The sequence below is a fragment of the Sinohyriopsis cumingii genome, unplaced genomic scaffold (assembly GCF_028554795.1).
Source record: "Sinohyriopsis cumingii isolate HCF-2022 unplaced genomic scaffold, ASM2855479v2 utg001505l, whole genome shotgun sequence".
In the NCBI taxonomy this organism is placed as follows: domain Eukaryota; kingdom Metazoa; phylum Mollusca; class Bivalvia; order Unionida; family Unionidae; genus Sinohyriopsis; species Sinohyriopsis cumingii.
The window spans coordinates 1033740-1052963 of record NW_028316006.1 but is presented as its reverse complement, the minus strand read 5'-3'; the positions used below and the strand labels follow the sequence as shown (position 1 = coordinate 1052963).

The 19224-nt window shown below is 34.9% G+C and overlaps 1 protein-coding gene and 1 long non-coding RNA gene across 3 annotated transcripts in view; both read right to left on the bottom strand.

The window, feature by feature from the left end:
* Nucleotides 1-1955: 1955 nt before the first annotated feature.
* Nucleotides 1956-4538, bottom strand: LOC149772445 (uncharacterized). The gene is made up of 2 exons (XR_016417700.1): nucleotides 2730-4538; nucleotides 1956-2664 (listed from the first exon to the last, which is right to left on the bottom strand). It is a non-coding gene; the product is annotated as an uncharacterized LOC149772445 (long non-coding RNA).
* A 5356-nt stretch (nucleotides 4539-9894) lies between these two features.
* Nucleotides 9895-19224, bottom strand: part of LOC149772444 (vacuolar protein sorting-associated protein 4B-like) — a 32844-nt gene continuing 23514 nt past the window's right edge. For both annotated transcript variants that reach the window (XM_089947815.1, XM_089947814.1), the window contains exon 11: nucleotides 9895-18257. In XM_089947815.1, coding sequence (XP_089803941.1) covers nucleotides 18156-18257 — 102 coding nt within the window. In that variant the 3' untranslated portion in view covers nucleotides 9895-18155. The remainder of the gene's footprint in view (nucleotides 18258-19224) is intronic.

Below are 19224 nucleotides of genomic sequence, written 5' to 3'. Positions count from 1 at the left end.
ATCATTTTTAGGATTTAAAAGTATCATATACACCAGATATGGCCCAACTCATAGCATACTTGCCATCCATCTATCTTTCCAGAACTAAATTCCAAAATGTTGCATGCAAGCATTATGCAACAACTTGGAATAACCCCAAAAGGTTCAGTGGGACAACAATAACAAGATCCTTAGACCTTTAATATGTTCCAAATATTCAGTTTCTGCAACAACTCCCTTTAAGACCTTTCATAGATTTACAATAGTATTTAAAAGGATTAATTTTAAAAAAAATGGCATGTATGCATCACACAACATTCACTGAAGTAACCCCCATAACTGTGTTGTTGTTGTTGTTGTTGTGGGGTTTAACGCCATTTTTCAGCACGATAGGCTATACATGGCGGCCAGTATTAATGGTGGAGGAAGAACCCGGAAAACCCCGGAAAGAACCACCGACCCACGAGAAGCTACTGGCAGGCTTTCTCACATGCCCACATTGGCTGAATCTTAGACTCGAACCGCCGCAGACAGAGGTGAGATGGCAGTGATCCGTAACGAAGAGCGCTTTAGACCACTCGGCCACTCGGGGCCCCCCCATAACTGTGAAATACAAGTCTATGGGTCAATAGTAATAGATACTTTGGACATTTAATATCTTCCTACTATTAATGTTATGCAACATCTCCCCTCTAGGTATCTCCTACTTTGCAAATAGTCTTTTCAGAACTAAAATTTAAAAAAAAGGTATGCCAGCATGATGCAACAACTTAGAATAAACACCCTAGGCTGTGAAATATAACCCTATGGGGCAACAGTAATAGTCTCTTGAGATGTTTAATATGTTCCAAATTTTAATTTTATGCTACGTCTCCACTCAAGAACTTTCCTACATTTAAATCCATCTTTCCAGTACTAAATTCCAAAATGTTGCATGCAACAACTTGGAATAACTCCAATAAGTTATGTGGGACAATAGTAATAGTCCCTTGAGATGTTTAATATGTTCCAAGACCTTTCCTAGATTTACAACAGTATTTTAAAGGATTAATTTTAAAAAAATGGCAGAAGACAGAAAGAAACAAAGAATACAAAATACATCTAAATTTAAATATATTATTATTTTATTAAATATTTTTACAAACATATATTTCAAGCACAAATATTTTTTGGAAACAGATATTTCAAATAGAGATATTTTGTGAAACATATTTAACATATTAAAAAAATGCCATGGAAATGAAAATAGATTAAATAAATATAAAGATTATAAATAAATATTTAAATCTTTGAAAACTAATATGAAATAATTAAATAGCAGAATAGTGCTTAGAATTTACAAAAGTAAAAACGCCGATTAATGTGGAATTCCAAGTTGTTGTGCGCAATTTCTCAAGAAATGGCTATTCAAAGTTGGAGCCAACGACCACGCAATTTCTCGAGAAAGAGCGCAAAATTAGAAATTCCAAGTTGTTGCGCGCAATTTCTGAGAAATGGCGTATTCAAAGTTGGAGCCCAATACCATCATGAATGAAAATAGGAGTCTGTGATTGCTTTGTTATTGCCCAAAACCAAAGCATTTCATCAACCAGGAGCAAAGAGAGGGTAGGCCTATATGACGATTCGAATTATGGCTGAATCAAATCAGATTATTGAGCCCAGACTATGGCTGATTCTGACCAAATGTCATAATGTTGTGAAATATCAAGTTTTGTTGGGGATTTAAATCTGATAATTGAAATTTGTTTAAAATATGATATTTCTCATTTCTCAAGTACACTGAGCCGCTCAAATCTGCATTTAATAAAACAAAACCCTGGTTTTACGCAGGTTGTTCTACATAATGAAAAGAAATAATGTAACACCGTTTACCGTGTCGGCAATTTAAGAGTGAAATATTTATTAATGAAGCTCATTCTAATTTATTGAAATAGTTTATTTTATTGAGAAAAATATAATTACTAACACTGACAAAAAAGATCTTGAACACAGGGCTCATGCAGTAACATATTTCTCATCTATATTGATCTGATTATGTTAATGCTTCTGATAAATTTATTTAGAATTAAATATTTATTCTGAGCATTTTACAATTAGTGCTTAATAACATATACAAAAAAATGCAGTCCTGTCAAATTTATGATCCAATTCAATACAATATAATGCATCAATAGTATGCATCTATATTTTGTTAATCTTAAGTGCAAATTACTAAGTGCAAAACATTGGTTACTTGTACATTGTTTTTGTCTACAGATACTTTGTTTTGATTTACGTAGAATTTATTTTATACTGCATAGTGTACCATATACGAAACAAAACTAATATACTTGTACTAAAAAAAATGAATGTAGGATCCTGTACAATTTATGATTTAGTTTGAAAATAATACAGTATCACACATCTATATTCTCCTAATTTTGTGGACCTCGTTAGATGAGATGAACTTTGATTATCTTTGCTTATGTTTGTGTTCTCTGAAATCATAATGCATTATTTAATATTCTGCAAATTGCTAACAATGGGGAAGAAATACAGTTAATTTGTTTTTTGTCGATATAGACTGATCTCAGTATGCTAATGTTTTAGTTAATTTTTTATAACTACTAAAATAAATTGGGAATGTGTTCCACAGTATTTTATGTCACATGGTCTGAATCAGCCTGGCATTTGGGCTGAATCAGCCTGTAATTTGGTCTGAATCAGCCTGGCATTTGGGCTTAATCAGCCTGTAATTGGGCTGAATCAACCTGTAATTTGAATTGAATTGGCTATGGTCTGACAAAGCCAACATTCTGAAGAGAGAGCAGATACTTTCCATAGTGCTCTGGTGTTCAGTATCAGAGTAGCTACAATGTCATAGCTTCATCAAGGTCGAGGTACCCAGTCCACAAAGTAGGGATATCAATATTAGTACATAAGTATCATATCAGAATGTTCTTTCATTCTTTTGCTAGCAAACTGAGAAAGGAAGATAGAGAGAAACAAACAGCTTATTCTGAGAAGTAAAGGATAGTACAAGGTTTAAGGAAAGGATTTGATGTGCATGTGAACTTGCTTTATTATTAGGCAAGCAGAAATAACATGTTTATGGATTAATATATTGGATTTCTATATAGAGTGTATTCATGAAATTGTAATTGTAAATTGATGTGTGTGTGTGCTGGTAAATAGTGAAGTGATTAAATAGTAAACAGTGAAGTGATTTAAAACAATTGTTGACTTCAGTCAAATTTGCATAAGAAACTAAGCCTAAATACAAAACTCAATTGTTAGTGTTACCTATATAAGATGGTATTGGATTCAACAATGCACAAATTGTATGATTTTTGGGCAAACACTTCCTAAGAACATAAAAACTTAAGAAAGGTGTGATGGGTGGAAAGATGGGTCAACATGCTGACACTCATCTTCATTAGCCAAGGTTTCGATATATTAACCTATCCTCACCTTGGCAGTTCAATCAAATATTTAGTACTTCACTTCTGTGCTTTTTATTGGATGCAGTGGCAAGCCACCACTTCCAGTCAAAATCAAGTTGTTAAAAATTTGAAAACTGTTCCTCCTTGATCAAGACAAGGGATGAATACAATCATAATGGACTCAAAAATAAGAAACTTTTTACTGCCTGTCCATATTCACACAATTACATCCTTTCCCTCAAATACACCTGTAATGGCTTCTCTCTTGTATGATGCCAGACTTTAGATATTAAACTTACAAAGTATCCTTTTGAAGTCGGCTGCCTCCACCATGTTTGGCCAATGTACATTGCACCACTGTTAAACACTACTAAGGGATGAAACTTGTGAAATCCAATACATGTCGCTAGTGCAAAGCATAGATAGGTTAACATATCAGAACCTTGGCCAGTGAATATGGTTAACACTATTACATGTATAGTCACTATATTATATAAATTAAGCTTCTGCTGAAGAAACCGACTTTGACTAAAACAATTTAAAGAACTGCTGGCCTGTTTCTAACTTCGCATTCTTTAAAAAAATCTTAAAAGAAGTTGTTCTATTCCAACTTGTATCTCATCTAAATTAAAAATAGCCTTTTGGCAATGTATAGTCTGTATATTGCCCTTGCCATAGTACTGAAACTGCCAATAGTCAACGAAAATCTCTCTGCTTTGGATAGTGGAGTAAAGTCCTCACCCTCCTTGACTTGTCTGTGGCATTTGACACAATAGACCATGATATATTATTTCACTATCTCCAGCATGTATTTGGTATTCATGATACAGCACTTACTAGGGTCCAAGTGATACTTAGTCAACAAGTCACAAATTTTGTCCGTAAATGGAAAACATTCCAGCCCAGTTGATCTATGTTTCTGAGTTCCACAAACCTTGTTCTCAGCCAAGTTCTCTTCATTTTATACACTCGGCCACTCTCAAGTATCATAGATGGACATCACACACAAATGTACAAATCGAGCTACCCAGCTGAAGTTGAGGCTACCATACAAGACATAGAGAGATACATTTCCAGTGTGAAGTCTTTGATGAAAAGTAACAAGGCGCAGATGAATGATGATGAAACTGAAGCCATCTTGATCACCATGCAAAGACTTTCCCATTCATATCCAATACCTCAAACAATAAGTATCAGCAATAACAACATAAAATTTACACAGTCGGTACAAAACCTAGGTGTCGCTCTGAACAGTACGTTCTCATTATACCAACACGTAATGAACAGGTCTAAGACTGCATATCTGGAACTGAGAAGCGTCGGTTATATTTGCAAGTTTCTTTCAGTTGATGCCACTAAATCACTTGTGTTTTCCTTAGTACTTACAAGACTTGAATTCACTTCTACCTGGTTTGTCTCAGTAACTATTAAAGAAACTTCAAAAAGCTCAAAACAGCTGCTCAGATCATCCTTAGGGATCATCCATAAAGGACGTTCACAAAGATGAAGGGAGGGTTTTTTGTTCAAATGCCGACAACTGCAAACATGGGGGTTGGGGTGTAAAAGACCTTGCGGATGTCCACAAGCTAGTATTTTTGTTAAGATATTCTGTGTTGAACAGCTGCTTTGGGCCTACTGCATGTATTCCAGTAAGTTTTGCAGCCGTCCTTTATGGGTGATCCTAAGCATAAACTATTTGTTAATTTCAATTTGTATCATTCGTGCCACAGAATATATATGAATGGGTTGGTATTAATACATAGGTCTGGCTCCCAGTGCCTGAGGCTGATTACACTACCCACATATCAACCCTGCGGACCTGAGCGAGTAAACAAATAGCCAAGTAAGATGCACCACGACCTGTATAACGCTCTCAATTCAGACAATACAGTGTCTGGCCTGTGATGAAGACCCTGGCTGACCATAAGACTGCAGAGCTAATGCCAGCCTCCCTTGAAGCAGGCGCTTGCTGTAGTAGCCAACACTACACTGCTGCTATGCACAGTACATCAGAAAGCATAGAATCCAGCTACCTTCTGCACATGTGTGTATTAATCAGTGACATAGGCAATGTACTGTTTAATAGAGGTTTTAATATCTGTATTTTTCCAGCTAATATGAGAAGCACGTTTGTAATCAGTGTGGCCTGTACTTTCCATCTCAGGCTGCAAGGTGCAATCATGCCTGTATTCACAGGCATACAGTAGTGAGCACACAAGCTGAAGTGGCAGACATCGGCACTATGGAGCCTGAATCTCCTAGCACTATTCTGTCAACTGCATCAACTACTTCCACAACTGAAAGCAGTGATGATGGTCTGTCAGTTGTTTGCAACTTATTGACTGGCTACATTATTTAATTGGGTACAATCTGCGTTTGTTGAAGTGGAGTAAGACATTGACAGTCTATCAAAATTAGCTTTCTGTGAGATGACAACTTTAGTTCTGTGTCATGATTAAAGACTTTTTTTAAAGAAAGAACTTTCTGTTTATTTTTTTCTTTGTTTTGAGCTACATGTTATGAGATCAGTAAGCGTTGTATTTTTAGAGCACCACCAATTCCACTGCCAGACCATACAGCAGTGTATAATGCTAGATGGGGACATCTGCAGCCGGATGGGCGGAGCCACATGCGGACAAGGGGGGAGGGGTAGGAAAACAGGTATTATCTGCAGACGTCCTTTATGGACAACCCCTTAGAGTACAAAGAACTGACACACCTCCTCCCTGATCAGAAACTTTCACTGGCTACCCATGTGATCCAGAATCAAACACAAAATCTGTTCATTATACTACATTTCATTGAATGCCTTAAGTCACCCCATCTATAAATTTAAGCTCCTCTTCCAACACTGGCATTCCATTGTTCCAACATCTAAAATGAAGTCATGAATATTGTTTTGCGTACCAGGACCCAGCTACTTGGAACAAAATGCCCATAGATCTTAGACACAAGGAAACTACAAACTCATTCAAGAGTACTCTTAAAACTCACCTATTTTGAATACAAGAACAGACTAAAGGACTTAATACTTCCTTAATTGTCAGCATGTTTTTGTTTGTAATTTCATGGTGTGTTTTTTTTTAGTTTTGTTATTGTTATTCTACTGGCTGCCAATATTCCTTCTAAGCTGCACACGTGCTTGGCCGTGCAGCTGCTCAGACATTCCCGTGCAGCTGAATTGTTCTCTGCACAGCAAGACAAAATTACCAAATATTCAATCAAACATTAATGCTTAAGTCACAGTAATGCTTGCACACTGCAGCGTGCATAGCGTGCACATCTACCATTCACGTAGCGGGAACACTGCTGGCTGCCATGTATAGCCTATCCTGTGCTGAAAAATGGCATTAAACCCTACAACAACAACAACTGATATGCAACTGATATTGGCCCCAGTGATTATCCTTATCGTCAGTACTCTGCCTCCGAGTATAATGTGGATTAAACTGAGGTCCCCATGCTATTAACTGATAAATTTAGTAGACATGAAAAGATAAATACATATATGCAACAACAATTGGTCCCTACGTCCATCATTATCTGCAGGCTCTTAGCCAAGAGATTCAGGCTTGAAGATAGCATTCAAAACGAGTTATTGCTGTATTGTTTAACACCACTTTTGGGCACAATACTATACATGGTGGCAGTATATGTAGTGGAGGAAGAACCCAGGAAAACCCTGGAAAGAACCACCGACCCACAGGAAGCTACTGACCAACTTTCTCAAATACCCCTGTTGGCTGAGCCTGAGACTTGAACCCTCGTAGACAGAGGTGAAATGTCAGTGACCTATAAGGCAAGAACATCAGACAACTTGGATGCTTGCAGTTCCCAGTTAAAACATGTACATGTATCAGGTTATATATATATTTTACAAAGTGTTAGTTTAGATCGAATTACATTTCAAAAGCCTCTATGGCATTAACTATTGTTCATGCTAGTTTTTAAAATCGCCACTAATATCATTGTCATATTTCATCAGCATCAATCTGTGAACTCTTGCTAATAGCATTGCTGACATGGGCAAGGAAAGGCATGCTTGCCTGATACCTTTCCTTGCCTGCTTTGCTTTATCCAGAAACCTTTGCTAAGTCACTAGAGCAAGAAAATTAGGTCAGTGACCTACATTTGTTAGTGTTGAGTGTTGAGTACCAGTAGTACCATGCAAAATGAATACACTCATCAAATTTCATGACCACATACGGGAGTGTAAATGAAACAGCCAAATACAAAAACAATATTGAAGCATATGCCAACAACAATAACTAGGATGGGAAAGTTATCCCTATGTCTCACCCATCACTCACTAAAACATAAAAAATATTGCCTCTTCAGCTAAACAATATGCTTTAGGTGAATAACTGATTTTTAAAAGATTTCTTTTACTTTGTTTTAGTCTACATAATAAAATACATTCTGATAAGAATCATTTATAAGGCCCTTTGAGAATTCCACAGCTGTATATCATTATTCCCTGTTTAAATATCATTCCACAACTACAACATTAAGACATTCCCCTTTATATTATGAAATTCTTTCTCTGAATTAAGACCACCTCCCAAATCATACCAACAATCTTCACTCCCATTGGTAGTATTTGTTAGGAAGTTTTACAGTACACCTAACAAACTTGAATGCAGCATAAAATGAGTTTAATGAGTTGTTCCCCTTCCTCATATCAAAATGCGAGCTTCAGATCTGACTTGATTGCACAAACAGAAACATGTCAGTGCATAAGTTTAATGATGCAAATATCTTATAATGTGGTAGACAGATATAGCAGTTAATTAACTACTTAACCTTTTAAGTATGTAAGTAATCTAGAGATATCCTCATGTATATACCTTGTGGTTAAATGACAGGGCACACTTTACAAAAAATACAGGACTTCTGAACGCCTTGAAAGACTATTAGATATTGTAGGATGTAAGTACATGTACATGATAAATTAATATTAAAATAATTTCAAATACTTTATCTTTGATGAAGATATATATATATATAAGAATTTTAATATTTGGACTACTTAGCCAAAGATAGTGAGTTGGCATTGTAGTTATATCCGTACTTTTCACTGTCTTCTCCAACAGTAAATTATTCAATTTTATGAAAATTGTTTTATTTGAAAATATGTTCAGTACCCCACAAAATACATGTAAATACTTAATAAACTTGATTTTACTGCACCCGAACTTACAAACAACACACAACAGTTATTTTGCAAAGCAGTTTGAGGGTTTATGTGAAAGTGAATGTGGAAGTTACAGATGAGTAAAATTATTTTGAAATAGATACTTTTTTTCATGGAGTACAAATTTTCATGGATTTCATAACTGGTTAAAACCACAAATTTCAAGACCCAAGAAATGATGATCATTCTGTGGATATAATAGGATCCTTTCCCTAGTCCCCAAATGTAAACTCCCAGGCAAGTTAGATCCATCTGCAAACTGCCAGTAGATCTGGGTCTATGCATTTTGTTAGGATTAAAATGAACAGAACAAACAACGAAGACCCTAATCTGCAAGTGTAGTATGCAACAGCAGATAAAGGGTCTATGCTATTTGCAGTTGGACTGGACTTGTATATGAGTATATATTCTAAGCACTTTCAAAAGTATACTCTTTCCTAAAATCTTAAAATGCATACCCACAAGTCTCGTTACATGTGCTAGCGTATGTCTACAGATATACTGTAAAATTTTAATAATGTGTGTGTGTGATTTAGATTTTTAACTTGGCTTTAACAATTTTTCAGTCATATCGCTATGATGTCTGCAGTGTGATAGTTTATAGTGATGTCCTTCATGCCGCAGACATGTAGCATGATGTCCCACTCAGTCACATTATCCTGACAACAGGCTGACCAGTCCTAACACTAACCTCTTAATGCTGAGCACCAAGCAAGGCAGCAGTTAGTACCATTTTTGTAAGTCTTTGGTATGACTCTGCCAGGTTTCAAACCCGCAACCTCCCGCATCTGAGGTGGACACTCTAACCACTAGGCCACTGGAGCGGTCAAATCTGAATAATAAACATGGAAATAAGTGTATATAGAAGAAAAACAAATTTGTGCATATTACAACCACTAATTTTAAAATTAAAGATTCTGGTACATGCACATTATTCAAACTGTACAGTATTTCACTGTGCTTCTTTGTTATATTATTTGTATTGGTAGGTTTGTCTGTATGTATGCAACATTATGGACTTCAACATACCAAGCTACCATCCTACATACCTAACATGATAGCTAGCTTTTTTGCAGTCATCTTTCGGGTGAGTTAGTCAGCTTGACAACCACATTAACAGAGACTCTAAAAACTACTCGGTTACCAGCTTGATAACTATATACAAGGTGGCACTAAAAACTACTGCTTACAACATCCATCGGAGACGATTTTGTACAAACATTAAAGCTGATATGCTAATATCAACTTATATACTTCTGACAGACTAGTGACATAAAGGGAACAAGAATAAAGAACAAATAGGAAAACAATATTTTTACTTCTGATATTTCAACATGTGTACATACAAAGTTTAATTTACAACTTTCTACAGGTGAAGACATCATATTTAAAACAAGAAGTTCTAAGACCATGGTTCCTTCTAGAGAAAAACAAAACAAACCAAGAACATTTAATTATTCACTGTATTATACTTTTCAAATTATTTAAATTTTGTCTTCATTATGATCTTGTTCAGCACTAATATCACATACCGAGCACTGTTATGTACATTATTAATGTACGGTACATTATTAGCCCAACCCATTAGCATACTGATTAATCCAAGATCCTTTCATTCATTAAACAATGTTTGAAAGGAGCACATATTGTCAAGAAGAATATAATTAAGCTCTCTCATTACTTTGGACTTTGTCAAAGTAAAGTTTAATGTAGGACCATTGCATTTTCAGTCATGAACAAAACTCATATCTTTCCCATGTTTCTCTTCCAATAGAGCATCTTGACATGATACTGTTGTTTTTTTCTTCTGTCCATCATAATTTTTTCTTTTCTTGACACCAAACAAATTTCACTTAACATTAAAAAATATCAAGTTTTATAACCAGGACAAAAATGTTTTTTTTTGTGTTTTGCCTAACATTTGCATATGTAATAATTTAATTAGTGCCATGGAATAATGGACAACAAAATGATCAAATACATCAACTAACTTCTGCTTCAGATACATTTGCAAAAATTCTGTAAGCATACCACTATGTATGACAATTCTGTGAGAGATTTTGAAGTAAAAAGAAACTTTATCAGTAATAATCATCTCAGTACAAATAATGTTTTGTAATATATTTGATTAACACACTTGAACCATGTCAAATGCAAATTTATCACTACACCCCAACTGACGAAGTTTTTAACTAGCATGAGTTACAAAATGAAGTAAAACGAAGCAAAGTATTTTTTTAAGCACAATAAATGCAAGTTTGCACACAACTGAGCAAAAAATCTTGGGCTCTCATAGAACAATGTCTTGCCTGTGAAACACATTACATACAGTAAAATGCCAATCATTCAGATCCTGTGAGAGACTAATTTTGTCATAAAATTCTGTTATTGACATCACTGACTGATTTACAGCAGCTTGTAAATTGCTAATGATTCAAGAAAATCACATACGTTTTCATGAATTTCTTTCACATAACAGTTATTGCAACTATTGATTTGTCAAACCGTTGTCCTTTTTTATTTAATAAGAGAAGTTGCAACCACATTTTTTAATGTCCAACCTTTCCCAGAGTTCATGGCACTGTGATACAATCTGGCAACAAGTGACATAATATCGATGATGCCATAATGTAATGATGTCATTTTGGTCTGTGCAGTTGGCATGATTTTACAAAAGCAGACATCCGTAAATTGGGAGGGGCGATAAGGAGGATTCCGAGTGACAATCTAGTGCTCAAAGAATTTTGTTTCTGCACAATCCCAGGGCAATTGGTTTTAAAATAAATCATTTGCCCTGATTAAAATTTGACTTGCCCAAAAAAGAGATTCCATTAAACTGGTATATGCCAGTTTTTACTGGCAAAATTTGTCCCTGCACTGGATAAAAATGAGACTGTTGGAATTCATGTATTTTAAGGCATGACAGTTAACCATTTCAACATCAAAGTCTCTCCAAAGCTGATCTAATCCTTTTTTATGCCACTGTAGTCCCATATATACACCAACTTTGATCAGTGATTTACAACATCACACCAGAAGAGGAGTCAGCATGTCTCATAATGGATTCAAGGTAGTGTAATGGTATGTACATGCTGTATAATTCAACATCCCTAATCTGTTTAGATGCTCGAGTTCCCATGGTTAAGAAATTAATGAAATAAAGTATTGACTAATCCAAGTTTCCTCTGACCCTTACCACCCCATTTTTGATATTTGGACATTTGTTATGAGGTGTAGTGTCAGGGTCAATTGCCTATCAAAAAGTTGGAAATTGCTTCCACTGTACGGTGGTGGCACAGGGTAGCCACTTACCAGCAGGTCTAGCAAACATAATGTTACACTGAGTCATAACTCCATTAAAATTGATAAAAAAATTATTTATTTTCTGAAAAATTATGAGTATTATAATCGTTATGTATCTAATCTGCTGACAGACATGGTGAAACTACTGCATTGATGAAATTTGACCTGATACTCGCCATATGCATTGCCAGTCACATGATTAAACAAATTTCACATCCTACATATCCATGATATCAGAGGTCCAATGGTCACATTATATCAACAATAAACCCCTTCCAATGTTACTGTACAAATTTTAAACTATTAATTGAAAGTCACATACTGTTTGTAAAAGAATGAAAGGACAAAACATATTTTACAGGGCTCGAAATTAGCGGCAGTCTGCTAGCCCGAGGCTAGCAGATTTCCTGTTGGACTAGTAACTTTCATAATGTTAATAGTCCGATGGGCTAGTAAGTTTCGGTTATCAATAGCCAGCGTTTGTTTATGCCATTCCCTAATAAAGACTTGACTTAGCAGATGTTATGTAGAATCCAAGCAGTGGCCATTGTAAACACAGTCATAAAATATTAGCATGAGAAGATGAAGTCAATTTCTGCCTCAGAAAGGTGCATTTCTATAGAAGAATCCATCCGATTTTGTGCATTTCACTTAAAAGCACAAATGATGGTCCCGTTATTAACAACGGAAGTTTGGTCTGATCCTAATTAATCTGATAATGAATTAAATGAAAAAATGACATGGTATCACACTTTATTCACTCGACCACAGTAACAAACTACAAAACGGTATACCACACAAAAGAACACAGCAAAAACTATTCAAAGAAATTAGTTTGCACGTTTTTTTGTTTAAAGTTCTTTTTTTTTGCTGCTTGCTACCCAAAAGCTACAACAGTCACAAACAGGAAACTACATATTTTACATTTCCATAGAAATAATTATAAGAATAAATTCAATTTATTATGACTACGTTATTGACACTTGACACATCCTTTCCATACAACTACATTTTCTATGATGATAAGAATAGTTTCTATATTTTTCCCTTACAAGAATGAACAAATAATTGAATACACATGGAGATATCCAAGCAGAATGCTGTACATTTGTTGGGAATTAAAATCTCTGCGCATGGGCATCTAAGATTTGAAAATTTTCCACCTTATTATTAATTTCAACAATACATTGAGGTTCGATTAATTAGGAACAAGTACCAAATTTACGGCTTGTGATACCGTAATTGGAGCTGTTAAATACAACGCGCCGAGTGTTAGATGGCTTAATTTGATGGAAATACACCTTTTCCAAGCTGAAACTAACACTATCTTCTGATGCTAATATTTTATAACAGTGTTTACAATAGCCACTGCTTTGATCATGCAGAACAGCCGCTGAAGTTAAGTCTTTGTTAGGGAGAGGCCATTTAATTGCTCTGACTTTCTTATATAAAGGACACTGTGCCATTCCTTTTCTTGCTTTAAATAATTCACGTCAGCTGTATTATAACATTTTGTATTTCAAAACAAGGCACAATTCCCTCCTTATAAGACAGGCAAAATGTGGCATTTGATAGAAGGTGTTAGTCACCGGAAAAAAGCAAAAGTTGAATGAGAATGATGAGAAATAATTCTTATGATAGGGAAAAGCGTAATGGAAAGTTTCAGAAAAATTGGACAAAAGACAGGGAATGGCTGAATTATGACGAGGAAAGGAACGTTATGTGGTGTAACTGGTGTACGCAGTTCGCAAACACAAACACATAGAAAACATCCAATTTTGTTGCGGGTTGTTTGAACTTTAAAATTGAATCGGTAAATGTACATGAAAGCTGTGTGACATTGTTCTGTGAACAGGACTAGTAAAGACTTGGCAGGACTAGTAAATTTCTCAATATACTAGTCCTTCTGGCTACAAAGAAATTTGTGTTAAATTCAAGCCCTGATTTATCAGAGAAAAACAATTAGGAACCTATCACTGTCACTGCAATTTGGAGAGTGACAGATTCAGCAAGAATACTGTATATATCAAATAATGGTTTTGCTGTACCATGTGACTACTGAATTGGCATTTGCTCTCTGCATGATGACTCTGGCTTTGGCTAGGTTGCTGTGACAGCAACAGGTTTTTGGTCTTTGTTCTAGGAATAAATATGTTGATAATTATGTGTCCTTTACATACAGTATGTGACTTTCATTTAATATTTATGAATTTTGGTACAACAACATTGGAAAGGGGTTAATTGTTCACATTATATGACTACTGATCTTCTGATGTCATGGACATATAGGTTGTTATATTTGTTTAGTCATGCAAATAGTGAGTACCAGGTCAAATTTCATCAATGAGAGTTTCGTCTCATGCGTAAGTGGATTAAAGACAACAGATGTTTACATTAAATTTCTACTTAGAAAATAAATCATCTTCCCTTTGATTTCATGCAGGTATGGCTCATTGTAAAGTCATTTAAGTTTGATAGACCTGCTAGTAAGTGGTTACCCTAAGCTATCACAATGCATTGATGATGAATTCCAATTTTTCGACAGGCAACTGTCTCTGGCCTCAACATTAAGGTAAAAATATCTAAAATGTGGTAGGAAAGGTCAGAGGAAATTCTGACTAGGGATTACACTACTGTCATGGATTGTATCTGTGCCATTTATTATCAATGTGGCTCCTGTAAAGGTCAGAACTGCATTTATACCAGTAAAATTTGGCTTTGTGATGACAGTTTCGATCCTTGCTTGTACTAAGCACTGGTATTTGTGCAACATTAGCAGAATCTCTGCCAAAGAGTCCATATCTTTCAACCAACACTTTGAAACAATGCTGAATTTGCTATACTTTAAAATAAAAAATATTAAATGCTACAAACTCATCAATTTTCTCCATTTATTTGCCAGCAAAGTATAACACATCTCAAAAAGTAATTACATGACCTAGTCAACTAAAATTATATTTTAAATTGTTTTCATTAAAAGCAATATTTTTTCCAGGTCCTGATGTAAATCAGTATTCTGTGCCAAAATAGTTCATGCTTTACAGTGAGGTTCAAATAAAATCTGTCTTACTTTGTTAACTCAAATTTTGATTCCTTTTCACTTGAAGCAATGTTTTTCTCTAGGTCATGGTGTCAACCCAACTCCAATGTCCTCCATACCGACTGGAACAACATAATTTATGCTCATAAGAAATTGAAATGCGACCTGCTTTAAATAGTTCTTCTTTATATTTTTGACCCTGTTAATTAGACTAAACATTCGTATTCTGCTGCAGAGGGGCTCACAACTAACACGACTCCAATAATTTCTGTATGTTCATTGTGAAATTCATAATAGTTTTGTCATAACCTTTGTTCTTGGGATGTCTGACTAACTGTATTATATTCAGCTTTGCCTTCCTTGTCAAATTAAGTTGAAAACAGAAACAAAATCTGAAAGCCGTGGGTTGTTTAGCTCTTGAAACACATTCTTAAGGCTCATAACTTCTTTGAGACATGATGATCATGGTTATAGAAGACACCCACTCCATATATCAATAGAATCAGTGGGAACCAATGCTTTGAACAAAATGGATTAAAATACTGTGTAAAATACCTCTATTCCTTTAAAGTGAAATAAACAACAACATTGTCTTGGAGACCTTTATAAGTTGTTAATCACAACAACATTGTCTTGGAGACCTTTATAAGTTGTTAATCCATTCCAATATTTTAGTAATGCCAAACAATCGCACATGTATATTTAATCAGTGATACTCTACCCATCAAGTTCAATGTCATCTTTATTCATTAAGGAATAGTGAGTGCTAATTATAGATAACCAATGGCGAACAAATAGATGTGCTCTGGTTGCTACACAAGGTATACAGTTTTAGATATAAGCAGACAATTTTTATAAGAAAAGCTTGCTCAAAGTTTTGTCAGGCAAATTATATAATAATATAACACTTTCTCTTTTGACAAGCTTGATGGGAACTTAAGTAGAATACCAATGGAACCTGATATATAGTTGGAGTGGCCCCAGGTGTCAGGCAGTGATCTAGAGTTTGAGTGGCCCCAGGTGTCAGTCACTGATCTAGAGTCTGAGTGGCCCCAGGTGTCAGGCACTGATCTAGTTCGTCCGAGTTCAGACAATCAACACTTTACTGTATACTCTCCCTGTACATGACTTTCAAAATATGAAAATTAGAAAACTTTTAACATTAATCAAGATTACAAGGTCCCTTCAAGAAAGTTCTTCCTATGTCCCTTGCTATCCACTAGAGCCCCATCAACTCAACAAACTAGATATGTGTAAATACAATACAGATGCACAACCAATAGGATGCAACAGAGGGGCCAAGTTACATCTTGATTAAATTCTCTTTAAAAAGTAGTGAAAAAAGTTAATGAGCAGACATAAATTTCAAGATGGATGGGGTAGATGTCGTAGTGACAGAATAAACATACATGGGTGAACATGATGGAGTGGGGGTGGAGGCCATTAAAAAAACCTTCCAGGTTATGAAACCACTCTATCACAGATTATTAACAAACTACTAATCTAAATTGCCTTGGAGGAATACATATATTGATATTTTATACACACTTGCATTTCTTTTCTCTGTCTTATTGTATTAATTAACAGTGTTTGATTGTTTAAGACTAGAATTTACTTGATATGCAAAACTAATATTCATAGAGAGGTTAACTAAAACTAATAAGAAAATATGAAGTGAATAATAGAATAGAAAAGTGAAATTATATTTATCCAGCCATCTACATTCCCACCATTTACATACAGACTTATAAGGAATCTGAAGAAATGAATCAATCTGAAAAATAATTGAGGAAATTTGTTCAGCTTATTTTAGTTTCTCAATTCCTGTTTCCCAGGGCAAGTTATATTTTAACATGGGCAAGCATATCAAGATTCCCAGGGTAAGTTATTTGTAACATGGGCAAGCATATCAAGATCCAGAAAACCTGTCCAGAAATAAAAAATCTGAAACAATCTCTGACATGCTTTGGCAAAGGAAGTTATGAATTGAAATGGGCAAGTTAAAATATGAAATTCACTTGGTCAGGGACAAATAAATTTCATACAAATTTTTTAGAAGATCTTCTCAGAATCTATTTACATACCTTGGCATTCTGATAAATGGGCTGCCATTAAGGAGGTCCACTGTGACATTAGTGATTATAAACTGCACAGTGTAGATTAAGCAATATCATATCAGATTTTCATAATCCAAATGGTGGTTTGAAGAAAGAACAATGGATTAAAGCTAAATTACAACAAAATCCTTTACACTCTTGGCACAGTAAGTTAAAGAAGTGTTATCTTATTACAATAACCATGTATTGTACACGATGTAATTTACACTGCAATTTCAATGTTTACTTTCTGTTCTTTGTTGTGAAGACTGAATCATTGTTATATTTCACATATAGGGAAGCATGTGGTAAGGCTTTTTCTTTAATATGCAGGCATACCAAAACAGAATTGAAACAAATCTGTTCAGAAAAAGAAAAAAATTATACTCATAATAATATCAGTGCCTATAGCTTCTAATCACAGTACACAGCCAACTCAATGCAGAGGAACTTACAGAAGCAACAGTTTTCTCGTAACACATGAATGGCTATCCAAAAATATCTGGTTTTATTTTCTTCGTGGTAAATCAAAATTCAATAAACTTGTTATCATCAATACAAAAACTGGAAAATTTCAAGCTGGAACAGCCTTCACTTGTGATAAAATGTTACAAATGATGGATTCAATGCAATTCTTTTTATTCCAACACAGTCTATGCAGCTGGGCAAAAATACAGTGGCTGGCGATCAACCCTTCCATGCAGCTGGACAAAGATACAGTGGCTGGCAATTAACCCTTCCATGCAGCTGGACAAAGATACAGTGGCTAGCGATTAAACATTCGCATAACTGACTCGATTTCTATTACACACATCTTCAATTCAAAGAATTCCGAAGAAAAGACTAAAACAGTTGACACTAGTAACTGGTCAAGTGTCTGTCAAAAAAGACAACAATGACCAAGGAATAAGCTTCTGTATATCCTGTAAAATCTAATTAATATACATACGTATGCAATATTTACAGTCATAAAGGTATGCTTCAAATTCAATTATCAAGTATAACAGCAGCTGAACATTAAGAATACATCACAATGTAGAAACGAGTCAAGATAAGGTATATCTAAAATGAATGTCAACTGGGGCAAGGAAAATCTGCCTCCATTCCAAGAATCCCGAAAATCATCCTTCCTGTCCAAAATCATCTGTGAACTTTTCCAATTTTTTCAAATCCTGTTCATTCACTGTGGGCTTCTGAGTCTGGAGTGACATCAACATGTCAGACTGAAACAAAATTCAGAAAACTTTAAAATACAGCCCTGAATATTTTGTTATGACAACAAGCAAATGGTTTTTCAATACAAACTAGATTAACCTGGATGATTTCAGATGGTGATGTGCATTGGGACCTCATGCCACCATGATGTCAAAAATTTATGCAAATGCTAATCTCATGCCAAAAATGTCTGCCAAGTTTCAGGGCAATTTATCAAAAGCTGTGTGACTAATTGCACACACAAGAATTTTAAGACAGTATACAAATTTAACATCAAGAAAGGGGTATACATGTAACTCTGAAATAAAACTCCACACTGAAGCATGACGTCAATGGTATCTGCCAAGTTTCTGTGCAATTCATCATAAGCTTGTAGGATTTAATGCACACAAATGAATTGTCATATAAAACTACATTCACATCTTTGTTTGCTAAATTTGCAAATGACTGCCACAACTGGTGATTGCCTTGATCAAAAAGCCCTCATATAGTAATTGGAAAAGCTAGGTTGTTTTGTTTTTATTAAGGAACACTTTTTAACAAATATATTGCTTTCAGTGCTTAATTACTGTCCAGGTTCTGTGCCTTAATAATATTGCTCCTCAGCCTTATTACAATCATCATAGTCCAGCAATAAACTAACAGCATCAATAAATGACCAAAGCATTACTTGACTGGCCTAAGGTTATATGGCAGAGTGACTTGCAATGGAAATAAATAAAGCAGACTACAATTTATCTTTCCTATTTTGTTCTGTAAGCATATGTGCTGAAAGGACCATAGAAAAGAATACAACCATACATTATATGTTGATAAGAACAAGAATTATACATACTAATAGTTTATACAAGAGATATACTACTCCAAATAAAAGAAGAGTAATATATGCTTAACATTTAGGTCAGTTATCAAGAAAACAATTTAGAGAGAAACACACGGTTCATGTAATTCATGAAGATAAAGAAATTAGATCAT